Source organism: Triturus cristatus, chromosome 3_2, assembly GCF_964204655.1.
Source record: "Triturus cristatus chromosome 3_2, aTriCri1.1, whole genome shotgun sequence".
Taxonomy (NCBI): Eukaryota; Metazoa; Chordata; class Amphibia; order Caudata; family Salamandridae; genus Triturus; species Triturus cristatus.
Genome location: NC_140584.1, coordinates 469,636,202 through 469,653,047, shown reverse-complemented (window position 1 = coordinate 469,653,047; position 16,846 = coordinate 469,636,202). Strand labels below are relative to the sequence as shown.

General features: G+C 45.0%; 1 protein-coding gene across 2 annotated transcripts in view; it reads left to right on the top strand.

Annotated features, from left to right (window-relative positions):
• The window catches only part of INSC (INSC spindle orientation adaptor protein), a 1,274,962-nt gene that overhangs the window by 648,330 nt on the left and 609,786 nt on the right, over nt 1-16,846 (top strand). For both annotated transcript variants that reach the window (XM_085648109.1, XM_085648108.1), the window contains exon 5: nt 416-468. In XM_085648109.1, the coding sequence (XP_085504235.1) occupies nt 416-468 (53 nt within the window). The remainder of the gene's footprint in view (nt 1-415; nt 469-16,846) is intronic.

The following is a 16,846-nucleotide window of genomic DNA, read 5'->3' as shown; positions in this document are numbered from 1 at the left end:
TCCTGCAAAGGAGTAAATATTGTGTATTTCTTCGTTTTAATGGGAAACAAATATACTGTAGCAAACCCATTTATGGCTGCCAGCATACCTTATGTGAATAACTCGCAGGCAAATGGACAAAAACATAGGTTTTCGGACTAAGCCGCCTTTGTAAATTGTCTGCAGGAACACTTAAAGTTTAAAAAGTAAGTTTGCTACATTACATAAAGAAATGTTTTGTTTTTTCTTTGAATTAATGATGTTACGTCACATTTATCCACACCACAAAACTCACTCTTGTTACATTTAGGTGAAATGTATTAGTATTTTGATAAATTGTCGATGTGGCTCATTATTAAGTTACACAAGCTATACTGTGAGCAATGTTTACAAATGTTTCTAAATTTAAAAAGCAAAACTTTTTTTTCATTGGCAGTTTGAGAAGCTTCTGATGGATAAATGTGCAGAACTGACAACAATTACTGGAAGGTAAGACCTATTTACTAATTTGAACACCCACGTGCCACCCACGTAACGCCTTCCTGGTACAAAGTAGCACAAGCTAGCGACTTGAGCTGCCTTGTCTTACACCAGATGTTCTAAGCAACCAGGGATACTCAAGGTAGCCTTGCGTGGCTTGGTCAGTCTGACTTACGGTTTGCTTTGCCTCTAAAGATTAAATACATTTCTTCTCTACTGGACTCATAGAACATGTCAATTTGCATTCATATGCCTTAACAGAGTCTATTCTACTAGGAGAGCTAAAGAAATACCAAGCTGTCTCCATCTCCTTGGCTTGTGGGGGAAGACTCTTTCTCTCACGAAAGGGATCTTCTGATAGAATAAAATCATTATTCGTCAAATAATCCTCAAAATGATTCTGCTTGTAAAATATGCTAAGCAATATACTACAAGTGATTCCATATCCAATTGGAATATGATGATCGGTTACATCCTGAGCAGCTGAAGCGTGTCAGCATGTGCAAACAGTGAAATTCTTAGCGTTTAGGGCATTGTGTATACTGGCACTAATCTAGGATAAATGTTTGATGTGAAATCTCCCTCTGAAGCATCTAAATATGAAGCCTTAAGTTGTATTTGATCTACAGAATGGGCAATTAATGTAGGTGTATGGATAGACTAAAGGGTACCTGTATCAGGAGAAATACTGATACCAACTAAAAGGGTTATTAATACTAGCATAACACTTTAATATCAAATCAATCCCTACTCTACATATAGTTTTGGTAAGGAAACACATGTTTGTCTTCAGTTGGCGCTTGAGTAGAATATAGCAAAAAGCAGACTCTTAATCTTCTACAATTAGTTCTACTTGTGCAAATTGAGTAAAACTCATTGCTGTTAATTGTGGTTATTTCATTAATCTCATTTAAAGTAGTCTTCAGGAGCATCCATAATTCTAGTCTGTCGTCTTAAATGACAACCCTACCCTTCTACTGCAGTCTTGGCCATAGGTTGTCTTCTTAACTCTTTATTAATATTTTTTTTTCTCTTTTGTTTCCTTTTTCTCCTTTAAAATAATTGTAAAGTTCGTTTAAAGTCATTTCAGACACAATTCATCAGTGACAAGGTCAGGAATCAATCGCTATAACTGTTGTAGCACATCATGGGGCTCAATTGGTTCCTCTCTCAGTTCATTCAGGTGAGAGATTGCCGTATTGGGCACACTGTCTGTGTAAAAAGTGCACTAAGGTGATGAATATCTGTGATGAGGCACTCCTGCTCACTTTGATCTTCTGGGTGTCTGTTGATCTCCTTCAACGTCACTCAAACCACTTAACAGTTTCTTTGATGATGGTCTGTGGTATGCACTCGGTTGATAGACTAGATCTTATTCTCTTTCAGTTACATGCCACTTTTCTCTCCCTCTCTGGCTCTTCCACTTCTTTCACTTTTTCCTTCTCCAGGGTCGCTCAAATGCGGTTGCTCTGTGGCATTCCCACACTCTGGTCTCTTTTCTTCCTCCTCCAGAGGTGCTTCTACATCACTCTGCGAGACTTCTGGGGCATAGTCGGTTGGGGAACTCTGGTGCACGATACCCCTCCTCCTGTCCTTCCAGATGGACAAACATAGGAGGCTGTGAACTTGCTTCAGGTGTCACCACCTCTTTCAGCGAGTTCCCCCACTCTGGGTGTGAGAGGTATGCACCAGTTAGGCAGTCTTCCACACTTCACAGCGGTGTCATTGATTAGGATGAGCTGATAGGGTCCTGTCCACCTCTGCTCCAAGAACAACTTCCAAATGTGCTTCTTCACCAGTCACCAGGACTAAGGTAATGGCATTGCCATTGATATGGAGGAGCTGTAGCAGCTCCAACCTGGTGAGAGACAGAACATACTACATCAGCCAGTCCTTTGCAGTAGTTGAGGATCATGTCATCTGTGATATTTACAAGCGCATTTGCAGGCACAGCAGACAGTCTCATGGCATGCCCCATAAGTATTTCATGCAGCGACAATCCTGTTGTTCTGTCAGGGGTATTTCGGAGACTCAAAAACACTAAAGGCATGGCATCTGTACATTTTAAAGAAGTGGATGCACACAATTTTGCAAAACAGGACTTTAGTGTCAGATTAATCTGCTACACAATGCTAGAAGCTTCTGGTCTGTGTCTACAACACAATCGTAGTTCCACTTGCAGTGCCACACACAGTATTCTAAGGATCTCATTATTAAAATGAGTCCCTCAGTTTGACTCCAGAAAAACTAGAAATCTAAACCATGGTATGAGTTCTTGCAACAGGGGACTGTCATTCTTTCGTGTTGGGTAGGCTTCCACTAATCAAGCGAAAATGCACACTCTGACCAGGACATATCTCAGCTCTTTACAGAGAGGCATCTCGAAGAAATCCAACTGTATTCTGTTAAATTGTCCTCATGATCTTCCTATGTGACTCATGATTATTGGAGTTCTTCTCCCTACATTCATTTGCTGACAGGTCACACTGGCATGACGCAAGTCCTCAGCCATAACTCAAAATCGAGGACTAAACCAATTCAGTCAGAACAATCTAACCATGATATCTCTCCATATGTTTGTGGGACCACGAAAATATCTAGACATTGGGTATAGCAAACTGTCAGGCAACAGGGGCTTCCTTGAGCTGAAGCCCATATCTAATTCGCATTCTTGATTCATCTCACTCTGACCTATCCATTTTGTTCTGACACTTCCTCTTGCAATCTGTTAACTTCCTTCCAAGTATCAGCCACAGACAACAGCATTGCAAAATGTATGCCCTCTGATTGACAGTGGCACAATACCGAGCAGCCTCAGTGGCGTATTTTTAGAAATGGGGTTTCTGCTTGGCTAGGGAATGCGCCTAAGCCAAGTAGAAACTACCACATTAGTCAGGGCAAGGGAGTTACACGCTAAAGATAACCCCTGCTCACTCCCTTGGTAGCTTGGCAGAGCAGTCAGGCTTATCCCAGAGGCAATATGTAAAGCATTTGCGCAACACTCTCACACAGCAGCGACACACTAGGCACACACAAAAGAAACTCCACACAAGGTTGTATGTGTTTTATCCATAAAAACACACTAGAACCCAATCACATATAATACACTGTGCCACTAGGCACTTGTCATGACTTTACAGGTATTATATAAACCAATAGGCCAATCGGGCCATTGACATAAACATCACATAAATCACAGTTAGTTAGGACAACCAGTAACTACTGGTAAGAGTCCACTTAGCAGACCACATTAGGCATAAACCTCAGAACGGTCCTCAGCATAGCATATTATGCAAAGATCATAGTCATCAGTGCACCTTAGAACACAATAGCAGCGTGTACCCGGGAGAAACTCCCCATCACTAAATAGCGCCCAACAATGAGAGGCAGCTGCCACCTGACCTGTGGTGCAGCCGCTGAAATACTGCGGCAGGGGCCTGTCTTGGGTTCACCCCGCGATGGCCCCAGGAGCACAAAAAAGCTCCCCAAAGTGTGCACAATCGGCAGCTGCTGTGATTTGTACAGTGCATCTGCTGGCACATAAAAAAAGTAGGAGACCTCTCCTGGTCTCGTGCATCCAATGTCAGGTGCAATCCCATTGCGGGAGAACTTCCCTGGGTCTCCTGTGTCTCTCACGTTGGAAGCGGACCGCCGACTCGCGATGCCATCCTCGCCCTCTCAGGCCACACCCGCACTCAGGCTCAATCCATAGCGGCCCACTGCCTCCGCCTGGAAATTGCAGTGAGGGGCAAAGATTCCTCACCAGCCTCCTCTGTGCGGCGGGACGCAGAGCGAAGTCTCTGTTGACTTTGCTTCCCCTCTGCTTGGCTTTCCACTTCAGAGGGCCCTGCCCACAATTATGCTGGCTTCTCTCTGCAATGCGGGAACCCCTCCACCCGGGGTTTCCTCTTCCGCTGGGGCAACTGGAATCTGCGAGGACCCGGCACAGTGCTGGTGCTGTGGGGGGTGAGGGGGCCAGCCTTGCGGCAGCCAATCCCAATGCAAGAGCCGTCACTGCCTCAGGCACCTGTTCTGGAAGGAAGCAAAAGCTGTGGCGCTCCAACGACAACCCCCGGCCTCCGCTTGGGAAACGGGGCCAGGTAGCAGAGCCCTGATGGCCAGTAGGCAAATCAATGCTGGGGGGCATGAAAGCACAGCGCTCACTCAGCACTACGGTTCCTCTTGTGGAGGACCAGACAACAGGGCACAGAGGTCCTGGAGCGCTCCACGTACTGGGCTACAGGACCATAAGAAAAATATGAAGCGCTCAGTCTGTCTCCCACTTCAAGACACAACCAGGGAGCAGGCAACGCTCTTCTCCAGGAATCCACAAGGGCAGAGCTGGATACAGGGAGGCCAGCACCTAGGGCCTCCCAGCAGGTAGTAGCTGAGTCCCGCAGTGGTTCACCTGGCAGAGTGTTCCTCAGATCCACTTCCCAAGTAAGCTCTGCCAACATGGGTTCAGGGCCCCAGTACTTATACTAGTAAGTGTCTTAGTCCTCTCCTGGCCCAGGGCTCTGAGTCCAGACCAAATCAGTTCTGGGGGGAACTTTGCAAGTGCACAAAAACCTCCTTTGTCAGTGTGAGCCCTGGCTCCGGACACACCACAGGGAGCAGAGCCATCATTGTGGAAGGCAGGCACAGCCCTATTCAGGTGCAGGTGATACTCCTCCCACCACTCCAAATGCAGGCCAGGCCTATTCATTCTAGGGCTGACTCATCCAAACTCTCTGGAGCCACTGCACACCCCCAGCCCCTGTCACTCCAAAGCCAGACAGTCAATACACATCCTAGCAGAGGACCAAAGACACATAGCACACAGAAATGCCTACTTCTAAAAGTGGTATTTCTAAAATAGTAATAATAATTCCGCTTTCTCCATAAGCAGGATTTATCACTACTATTTCAAACAAACCAAACTTGATCACGCTACCCCTATCAGATCAGGAATTACAGCTGAAGCACGTATCAGGGTATCCCTAATGCATTCTTATGAGAGGGTAGCCTCACAGCAGTGAGAAACCAAATAGGCTGTTTGTCACTACCAGGACATGCCACACAGTTAAGGCACATATCCTACCTTTTACCTACACTGCACCCCGCCCATAGGGCTAGCTAGGGCCTACCTTAAGGCAACCACTTTATGTGTCACGTCACAGTGGCAGTCAACTGCGCGCACAAGCCCTGCAGTGGCAGAGGCCTGAGACAGGTTTGAAAGGCTTCTTTGGTGGGTGGTGCAAGCAGCGCTGCAAGCTCACCAGTAGCAATTAATTTACTGGCCCTAGGTATATGGGATACCACTGTACAAGGGACTGACAGGTACATTAAATATGCCAAACAGGTGTAGACCAATCTTACCAAGTTTACCATAAAGAGCACATGCACTTTAGCACTGATCAGCAGTGATGAGGTGCCCAGAGTCATGAAATCACCAACAACAGGTCGGAAAAAATACAGGAGGATGGCAAAAAGTTCTGGGATGACCCTGCAAAAAGGGCCAAGACCAACACATATCTATTGGCAGAAGTTATGTAATAATTTCCACTCCTTCGGTCTACTCATTTAACCACAGCAACTTCCTGTGGTGACTGTAAATCCTCTAATAGGTGCATCCCATTTTCCCCATTCTGAATGGGTGACCCAGAGAAAGTCTTGAATCCCCTCTGTGACCACATTTGTACTAAGTCAAGGACCATGCCAAGGCCATATTGACTGTCAGTAAATATTGTCATCCTCAATTTGTCTGAAAGAGTGATCAGGTCTGCTGCTTAGGAAAGGTGATGCCAAAGAGCCAGGAGACTTGCACTGCTTCATGAACTGTCCAGAAAGCGTAAGCTGCTCTCAGATCCCTGTGATATCTTTTAAACATGAGCTGTCAACTAACATTACATAGTTGGACTCATCAAGGAGCTCATCCTTAATATCAGGTCTGGGTTTGGTGCACAAATCCATGAGGTCAAGACAGTCATGCTCAATCTCTTCCCCATCAGCTTCATTTTCAGGCAAGTGTAACAGTATAGCTGGATTAAGAGTTAGACACCTCTTTAGAATAAAATTTTCCGCAGCCAGAATTATTTAGTCATACTTTGTGAGCCTTCTATTTGTCACGTTTTGCGTATTTGTGCGCATAAGGAAAATCTCCAAGGGTGTGCCGGACCTTCACTGTAAGATGATTTTCCATAACTATATTCTCACTTCTCTCAATACTGGCACCAATTGCTATGACTGCGTTAAGGCAGCCGGGCAGTCCTCCAGCTAAGAGAGGTCAAAAAGTAGGCCACAAGTAAGGACTGTGAGAGTGCAGCCCTCCCTCTCACTGCACACCAGCATCAACATGTTACTGTAATCAGGCATTCCCAGTGCCAGGGCATGACAGAGACTTTTTCTAAGCTCTGGAACACCTTTAAGTAATCATTGTCCCGTGGAAGTGGATCAGGCACATCATTATGGATAAAGGCTTGGCCATTAGGGAAAAGTTCAGTATCCACTGTCTACAGTAGCCCACCATTCCCAGAATCATTCAGACTTCCCTCTTCATATTAGGTGGATTCATTTTCAATATGGCAGTAATTCCCTCTTGTGACACTTTCCTTGCTCCTTTCTCAATGTGATATCCTAAGTGCAGGACATCTTTTTTGACAGTGCTGCAATTTGCTTGAGGATGCCTTGTGTCAATTCTCAGTCAAAGGATTTAATAAAGCAATTATATCCTGTTTACAGGCTTCTTGTGTACTTGATGCCACTAACAGGTCATTAATGTACTAAACAAGAACAGAGTTACAGGGCAATTGTAAAGACTTGAGATGTTTCTTCAAGATATGATTAAAATTGAAGGGCTCTCTTAAAATACGCTTGTGGAACTCTGCACCATGTCAATACTTTATTCTGGAACATAAATTAGAAAATGAATTGTATTTTCTCATGCTTGACAAAACATCCACCACTGCGAACCACTCACCATCACAGGGTATCTGAAATAATAATACCGCTGGATTTGATACCATGGGACAACAGGGAACAACAATATTGTTAATGTTTTTTAGATCCTGTACATCTCTATACTTGCCGTTCCGTTTCTGAAAGCCCATAATCAGTGAGTTACACAGGATTCTTGTCATCTCTTTCAAAATCCCCTGTTGTATGATTGACTCAATCGCTGGGGTAATTCCACCCTCTGTCTCAGGTGTGAGATTGTTTAGTGGTGTTCAATGTCTTAGTTTCCTGGCCCCCACTCTCACAAGCTTCTGCCGCCCAAGTTGGATTTGCAAAACCTGAAGAGAAGCATCAGTTTTGCTCCTTCCGAGCAGAGGCATCTATTTAGAGAATTCCAATGCACCAATCACCTCAAGAACTGAGGGCTGGTACCATGAATTGCCTTATATGTGTTACTTAAGGCTTTGAAGGTAATTTGACTCCTAACTGGAAGCCACTGCAGATTTTGAAGGTGCTTTCCCACTGATTGGACCTTGGGGATCCCTAACAAAAGCCTTCTGGATCATCTGAAGCTTACATAACTGCTTCTCGGGTATGCTAAAATAGAGTCCGTTGCAATAATCCAGCTTGGAAAGAACTAAAGATGTTACTAATTTTTTTCTGTCTGCTGGAATAAAAGGAAGAATTTTCTTGACCCTTTTGAGTCGATAAAAGCTCGATGAGGAGACCGCATTAATTTGTGCCTCAAAATTCAGTTTCTCATCGATGCTTACTCACAGATTTTTTGCTTTGAGAACTGGAGTGGGTACAGTCCCCAAATCGTCCGGCCACCAGATCTGTGACAAGCTTAGGGAGTAGTTGCCGAAGAGGACTATCTCAGTTTTTCCTTTGTTTAGTTTGAAACAGTGTGAGCTCATCCAAAAGCGGACTGCCGGCGTAAATCCCTAAATCTTGTAACCTGAGGCATGCTGTTTTTATAACTGGACAGGATGATTTCAGTGTTGTCCGCATAATATGTTAGTGCCAAACCAAATGTTAAAAAGAGTAGGGCTCATTGAGGAACCCTGGGGAACCCCGCAGGGGAGAGCGAAGGAGGGAGATTCGTAACTGCCCAAGGCAACCGATTGTGTTCTTCCAGCTAGGAAAGAGGAGACCAGCGCAAGTGCATTATCCTTAATGCTGAGAGTATTCAAATGATTGAGTAACAGATTGTTGTTGACTGTGTCGAACGCTGCCGACAGGTCTAGCAAGATAAGAGCTGCAGCACCTCCTTCATCTAGAACTGCTCTAATTTCACATGTAGCTTTTATTTGGGCCGTTTCAGTGCTGTGGCCTGCCCTAAAGCCAAACTAGGTTTCGTCTAAAAAAATATTTCATGAAAATAGATTGTTAACTGGTAGTTCATGACTTTTTCCACCATTTTAGCTGGGAGTGGAAGGTGCGAAATAGACCTATAGTTATTTGGTTCGGCTGGGTCAAGAAATAGTTTTTTCAAGAGAGGTAGAATTGATGCCCTTTTCCAGATGGAGGGAAAAACTCCTTCCTTTAAACATAGAATTGAAGATGGTGGTTAGATTTGGTCCAAGAATATTAGGAACTTGTTTAAACATCATAGGGGAAAAGGGTCGTAGGCAGAATCCGATTTGGCTTGATGTATAAGAGCTGCTATCTCATCATTGGTTACTGGCCTAAATTCCATGAATATTTGGAGAGCTGGCGGAACGCGATTCTACTGAAACTTGTACCTCAGACCTGGACCTGTTGTCAAAGGTCGTGTAAATTTGCTCCACTTTATTTTGAAAGTTCTGGGCTAGTGAGTTACAAAAAGCTTGAGATTGTTCTTTAACACTTTTATCAGAGAGTGTAGTTAGTTTGGTTCCTTATTGGAGTTTTTAGCCTCCACGATTAGCTTAGCGTAGTGGGAACGCTTTTCTTTAAAGATAAAGTCTTTATATTCGGAAAATAAAGTTTTATACCGGGAGAGCTCATTTTCATTGTAATTGGATCTCAAACGTCTTTCCTGCCTTCTACATTCTTGTTTTTTAGCTCTAAGGGCTTCTGTGAACCAAGGTGCAGACAGGACTTTCCTATTACTTGAAGCTTTTTTGTAAGGAGCTGCATTGTTGGCTATCGACATGAGCCAATGATTAAACTGAGCGGAGGCATGTTCCGCTTTCTCAAGCAGTTTAGCCTGGGAATGAGAAAGAGGGAGACTGAGCATGTTCTTGTCAACCTGCTTCCAGTTGGGGTAAGATCTATTTGGCATGTTGGAGGTGCTTGCCTGAGCGGTGAGTGGGATATTAAGGTAAAGAAAACCATAAAATGGTTGGTCCAGGTTAATGGTAGGAGCTCTTTAACATTAGTTGACTCGCTATTAGTGAAAATTCCATCTAGGGTATGGCCGGCCCTGTGCGTAGGGCCCATAACCTTTTGATTCAGGGCTACCGTGTTCATAATGTCTAATAGAGAGGCAGTGTTAATATCAGTAACGACCTCAAGATGAAATATAAAATCACCCAGAATGTGAAAGGTATTTTCAAGGGCACAATATTCTAAAAGTGGGTTGAGTGTGGTGAGAAACCCATTCTTGGCCCCTAGTGGGCGATAAAGTAACAACCCTTTATAAGAGAATCGGCTAGCTATTTTTAGATTGAAAAGAAACGCTTCACAATCTTGGGAGGAAATAGGCTGAAAGATGGATATGTAGATATCAAGATAGATCAGAGCAAGTCCCCCTCCTTTTTTATGTGTTCCACCATGCCTAAATACTGTGAAGCCCAGTGGAACAGCAACACAGAAATCTGGGCTTGCTGCCTGGTCTGCCCATGTTTCTGTGATAAAAAGCATGTCTAAAACACGAGCGTCGATCAGCTCAGCGATGTTCAATTTATGCTTAGGCAAAGACCGGGCATTTATAAGTGCACTGCGTGTCGTTTGAGGGGGTTTAGTAGTGACCCCTGAAGAAGATGAGTTAGACGAGAAAAGCGCACCGGGTGTTGCGCCGTGAGAAAGAATAAAGCCACAGTTAGATCAACTAGCAGGCTTCTTTAAGAGTTTGCCAAGGTTGAAACATGCACACTTGTTAATTCTATGTGGGAGTTATAATATTCAAATCATGCATTTCCTTATCTGTATATGACTGACGCGATGCCACATGGCTTAAAAAATGGGCAGCACCCCTGGTGCTCAACACGATCTGGGCGTAGACGGGCGCAGATGGGCTCTTCTTTGGGCGGACATGCCGAGTGCTGCATTAAGTAGGCGGCCCTTAGATTGGGCAGAGACCAAGAAGAACAGGTGGGTAAAACAAACGGGGTTTAGACCCAGGGTCCAGCAACCCCCACAGCTGATTACATATTACAGGCTCCCCTGCAAGAGCTGACTACTGGCAACAAAAAGCAAAATACAAATAAACATGGTGAGAGAAAAGCATAAAATCATTAAAAATGGGAGATTTACTCCTTTTCAAGATGGCGCCCAGCAACCGGGATTCAGGCACATCCCAAATGGCAGAAGGCCTACAAGGAGCTGCGCGAACGCGCGGAGCGCTGCATTAAGTAGGCGGCCCTTAGAGGGGGCGGAGACTAAGAAAAACAGGTGGGTAAAACAAACGGGGCTTAGAACTGGGGTCCAGCAACCCCAACAGCTGATTACAGGCTCCCCTGCAAGAGCTGACTACTGGTAACAAAAGCAAAATACAAATAAACAGCGTTAAAGAAAAGCATAAAATCATTAAAAATGGGAGAATTACTCCCTTTCAAGATGGCGCCCAGTGACAGGGATCCAGGCACATCCCAAATGGCAGAGTGCCTACAAGGAAATGAAGGGCAAGGTTGTTGCTCAGGAGGCATAGAAGCCAGGCAGAACCCACCACTCTAGTCAGGATAAGGGAGTTACACACCCAAGATAACCCCTGTTCACCCCTTGGTAGCTTGGCAGAGCAGTCAGGCTTATCGCAGAGGCAATGTGTAAAGCATTTGTGCAACACACACACACACACACCAGTGACTCACTAGGCACACCACAAAAAGAGACTTCACACAAGGTTATATAAAAATATCATTGTATTATATATAAGCACATAGACCACAGTTACAGAAATCACTTTGCCACTATAAAATACATCATTCATCAATCACCTTGCCAACTTGGCAATTGTCATAACACATGTAGATCATAAGTCGCATTGCCAACTAGGCACTTGTCATCACAGGTACTGCAATAAGATAAGCACTTATAGGCATCACAGGTTAGGAAAACATTAGGCATAGCACCATAATTAGTGCCAGAAGGCAATCACCTATGTTTTGCACTTGTCATCAAAACAGTCCCACTCTACATAATGTGGAGGTATAGCTATTACATTTGTTGCCCTGGCACTGTAAGGCATCCAGACGACGTACCTCCATTTATCAGGGCCTGAAGATGCATTCGTTTAGGTTGGAGGCATAATATCTACAACACTCAACTTCATTGAGGTCCAGAATGTAGGCGGCAGGAATGCTGCACGCCTATTGCAAGCAGTGTGGTAAGTTTCAGGTAATGCCCCCACTGTCGGTATCCGACCAGCGGAGGGCTATACACACTGTTCTCTCTGGCTGGGTGACCTCGCTGGGTCTCCTGTGTGCGGAATCACCTGTTCGCAACCATGCAGTGCACCCGCCACAATCACTGCACCCATCCCCAAGTAGATACCAGTGCTACTGCCTGCTCTCAGGTGTCACATGGCTCCAGCAACGAGATGGGCGGAAGGGCCCTCAACAGGTTCCAAGGGGGTTCGCTGGCCTCAAGCCTTCGCAGGGCTCCTGGTCTCACCACCTGGCCAGTGAGGAGCAGAAGCACTTCTCTGGCCTCTTGCGCTGCCGACGACCCTCTCATCTCTCCCCCGGGCTTCTGTTGGGGCCTCCTTGCCCGGGTCAGCTGCCGCCTTGCATGGCAGTGGCGCTGTGCCCTTACTGCCTTCCCCTGGTTGGTCCCACCTTTCTCCCTTAACTCTGGGACAGTTGACTGGCAATGCCTGGGGCTTCTCGGTCGTACTCTAGCGACTTCCCTAGGGATTGCTGCAACAATGCCTGGACAATTTCCAGTGCTGGGCTTTCTCTTCAGCCCTGTGCACGCCACAGAGGGTATTTCGCGAAGATTGCTGCAGCCCCAGCAATTAAAGCACTCATGTCATGCTTCCGCTCGGCAGGGCTACGCGAAGTGGGGAGCACTCTCCACGTATTCTTCTACTTCCAAGCAGGCCAATAAAGCGCTCATTACGCACTGGTTAGGGATTCTCCTAAACACACTCTTTTACTTTACAGTAAAAGGATAAAGGGCAGTCCAGCCCTTTTTCTGCTCTAGGCAGGAGCAGCAACTGCAGGCCGTCACAGAGTTTTGCAGCTTTTCCTCCCAGGCAGGTTACTTGATATGAAGTGTTCTATCCCCCTGAGACTTCCAACAGGATGCAAGCACACACAAGCCCATGGAGATTCTTCCTAAGCAGGATACCACAGCAGGGAAAAAATTAGTCAGTCCTTTTCCTCCACCACAGACAGAAGCAGCAACTGCAGGCCAACCCACTCCTCACTCAGAAAAGACAGTGCTCCTCACACAGTCCTTCTGCGGTTCTTCTTGTCAGGGTCCTCTTGTTCCTGGAAGTAATCTCAAGTCCTGGGGTTTAGGACCAATACTTATACCCATGTTGTCATTGTTCTCTTTGTGGCAAGGATCTCTGAACCCAGTCCAAAACAGTCCTGTCCTCCCTGGCGCAGCATGACCACAGGGGCTTGATATACCATTGTGAAAAAGGAGACACAGCCTATTCAGGTGCAACTGAAACTCCTCCCGCCACTATAAATACAGACCAGGATTATTCAGCCCAGCGATGAGTCACCCAGGCAACGCAGGGCACACCTCACCCCCAATTGACTGTCTAGAGTGAATGCACATCTCCAGCTCCTGTCACTCAAACACCAGACACTGAATACACAAACAGCCAAAGGCACACAGAATGTTAAAGTAAGAAAATGCCCACTTTTTAAAAGTGCAAAAAAAACAATTTATGGCCAGAATGCTGAACACTGTCATATATTCACCCCAGTACAGAGATCTGGGCCTAAATCCTCCGTTGTTTTGCTCCCCATGCCATTCCAGTTTAGACCCAGCCTTATGCAAATCAGTCTTGACCCTGTTACCCATGGGAACAGTTGAGTGCGAACTGCCAGGCCAGGTCCTCCCTGGACTGGAAACAAACATCCTAGGACTGATTTCAGGGTTTCACCATCATCAGCCAGGCTAGTTTGACTCCAGTGGCATGGTCAAGACTTTGCACATTGCTGGGTCTAAACTGGAATGGCATGGGGAGAAAAAAAACAATGGATTCAATCTAGATCTTTGTGACTGGGGTTGAATGTTTGCATTATTCAGCATTCCATCCATCATTTATTCCTTTTGCCTTTGTCACCGTAAGTAGGAAGGGTATGCCCAGACATGGGTCCTGTGCTCACTGCGTCACTGGATTCAAGCTATCATGGCTGATGAGGGTTGATGCCCTGAAACCAGTGCCAGGATGATTGTTTCCGGTCCAGGGAGGACCTGGCTTGGCAGTTCAGGGTGGACTGTTCTCGTGAAGAACAGGGTCAAGACTGATTTGTATATGGCTGGGTCCAAACTGGGGTGGCGTGTTGAGCAAAAGAATGATGGATTAAAACCAGATCTTTGTGACTGGGGGTGAATGTTTGCATTGTTCAGCATTCCGTCCATCATTTGCTCCTGTTGCTTTTGTCGACCTAAGTGGGAAGGGTTTGTCCAGATGTGGGTCCCAAGCTCACTGCACCACTGGATTCAAGCTAGCCTGGCTGATGAGGGGTGATGCCCCGAAACTGGTTCCAGGATGCGTGTTTCCGGTCCAGAGTATACCTGGCTTGCCAGTTGGGCTAAACTGTTCCCATGAGGAACAGGGTCAAGACTGATTTGCATATGGCTGGGTACAAACTGGGGTGGCATGGTCAGTAAAAGAACGATGGATTAAACCCAGATCTTTGTGACTGGGGTGAATGTTTGCATTGTTCAGCATTCCATCCATCATTTGTTTCTTTCACTTTCTAAAAGTGGAATTTTCCAACACAGAATTTAAAAACCACCTTTACCAAAAGGTGAGTTGATAAATTTGGAGTTCAGAGACCCCTAAACTCAATTTTTCCATCTTGTCCCTAATAAAAGTTACACATGTTAAAATGTTACAGTGCAAACCCAATGATAAGCCTATGGAACAGATAGCCTTTCCATAGTGAAAAACAAGATACACACTATCTCACTATCAGGACATGTCACACACACCAGTACATGTCCTGTCTTTCACATACACTGCACCCTGTCCATGAGGGTTACTTGGGCCTAACGTAGGGGTGCCTTATATGTAAGGAAAGGCAAAGATTGGGCATGGATAGTGGGTGCACTTGTCAGGGCAATATGGCAGTTCACAACTGCAGTAGCAGACACCGCAGGGGCAGGACTGAGATACATTTACATGGCTACCCATGTGAGTGGCACAACCAATGCTGCAAGCCCAATAGTAGCATTGGATTTGCAGGTCTTGGCACACACCATGACTTTACTAGGGGCTTACTAGTAAATCAAATATGCCAACTAATGGATAACCAATCATATCACAATTTATACAGAGAGCATATGCACTTTAGCACTGATCAGCAGTGGTAAAGTGCCCAGAATTCTATAGCCAACGAAAATGGGGTCAGAAAAATACAAGGCAAAATGTTTGGGGATACACCTTTCAAAAGGGCAAGGTCTAACAGTGGTAATTCACCTCACATTCTACAAATGGTCCACACTGGTCTGCCTCCGGGACAGCATGCAATCTTCCTCCTCCCTCAGGCACCATCAATGTGATTGTTCAGAGTCAAAACTCACCCTCAAACACGGGGCACTGTTGAAATGGGTTCTGATTCTGGAAGGGATTTGGGTTGGCTCTTGGGGCTTGATTTGCTCTGAACTTGGGGTGAACCATCTTCTGCGATAACATCGGACTTGCATCATTGGGGCTTGATTAGTTTGACTTTTGCATTTCCAGAACTGAGACATTCTGCATTTGAGTAGGATTGACATGTTGTCTTTGGCCATCACTTACTGCACGACTGGGGTTCTGATGGCATTCCTATTTCCAATGGCCTAACTTAATACAATAATGACATGGAAGTAACCGTTTTAATCTCTAATCCTGAATTGAGATCAATCAGAACACTGCATCCCCTACCAAGTAAAACACCATCTCCAATTTGCGCCATTTGACTTCCACTCTACAATCGTACACCTTGCATCCCGCCAACACTTCCCACATACAGCTGATTCCGAAATCCTTTCTGTGCTAGCTTCGTGTGTGCCAGCGTGAACATTTCCTTAAATCTCCTAAGCTTCATTTCCTGCTCATCATTACAATACTTGGCACTCTTCAAAATTTCATCCAACAGCTTAGATTGGCAACAAATCACATTCTAATGGATATGCATACTATTCACCAGGTGGAATCTAAGAACGAACTGTGACTCAAAATGTCCCATATCTCCTTCAGGGTTTTCCTGACAGATGTGTTACCTAAAAAAGCTGCAACAATGTTTCATAATAGGCAGGCACTGTTTTTTTAACTTTCTGGGTCCATCTGTTGATTTTACACCAATCATCAATATTCTTTGCTGGGGCCTTTCCCTTCACAAATCTAATCACTTCATCATACTTTGCCATCACCATAGGAGATTGTCATGATTCCGTAGATTCCTAGGGGGTTCCATAAGGTGCCCCTGGATAGCTATCTTAAAATCAACCCATAGTTCAATTGGTACTACAATGTCAAAAAAGGTATTCAAATCTGTCCACAAAAGTTTGGAAATCTTAACAAATCTGTTAACCTGGGTGTGCCACTGGGAAGGATTTTCTCTCAATTGGGGGAAATTGTTTGTAATTAATGCAAGAACACCTTGACTGCATGTCAGATTAACACATCCTCCACCTGGTACCTGTCTCATAGGGAGCATCTGAGTCTTATTTTCATCTGGGGTGCTAGAGATGGTTTTCCATCCACCTCTAAACTTTCTGTTTGCTTCTTATTCTTTTCTTGTTTCTTGACCTACTTGCTTTCCAACCTATCAAAATTGCTGCATTTCTGAATGCATTTTACCAATTCGGAGATATCCCTGAAGATTTCAAAGTGACAATATAATCATCATCCAGTTGAGCTCTAAAACCCTTCTGGAAGGGAAGAATTCTAGAATGATCTACATCATATTCTCCTGCCAAGTCTGATAGTTTTTCATGTGTCATAGCTGCATGCATAGTGATCTCTTTGCTCCAATATATCAGTTTGTGTTCTTGGTAATGCTTCAAATGTGAAAGGTCTAAACATCCTCCGATAATCTCTTCTAATTCTACCTTCAGTTTTGGTATATCTGAGGATAAG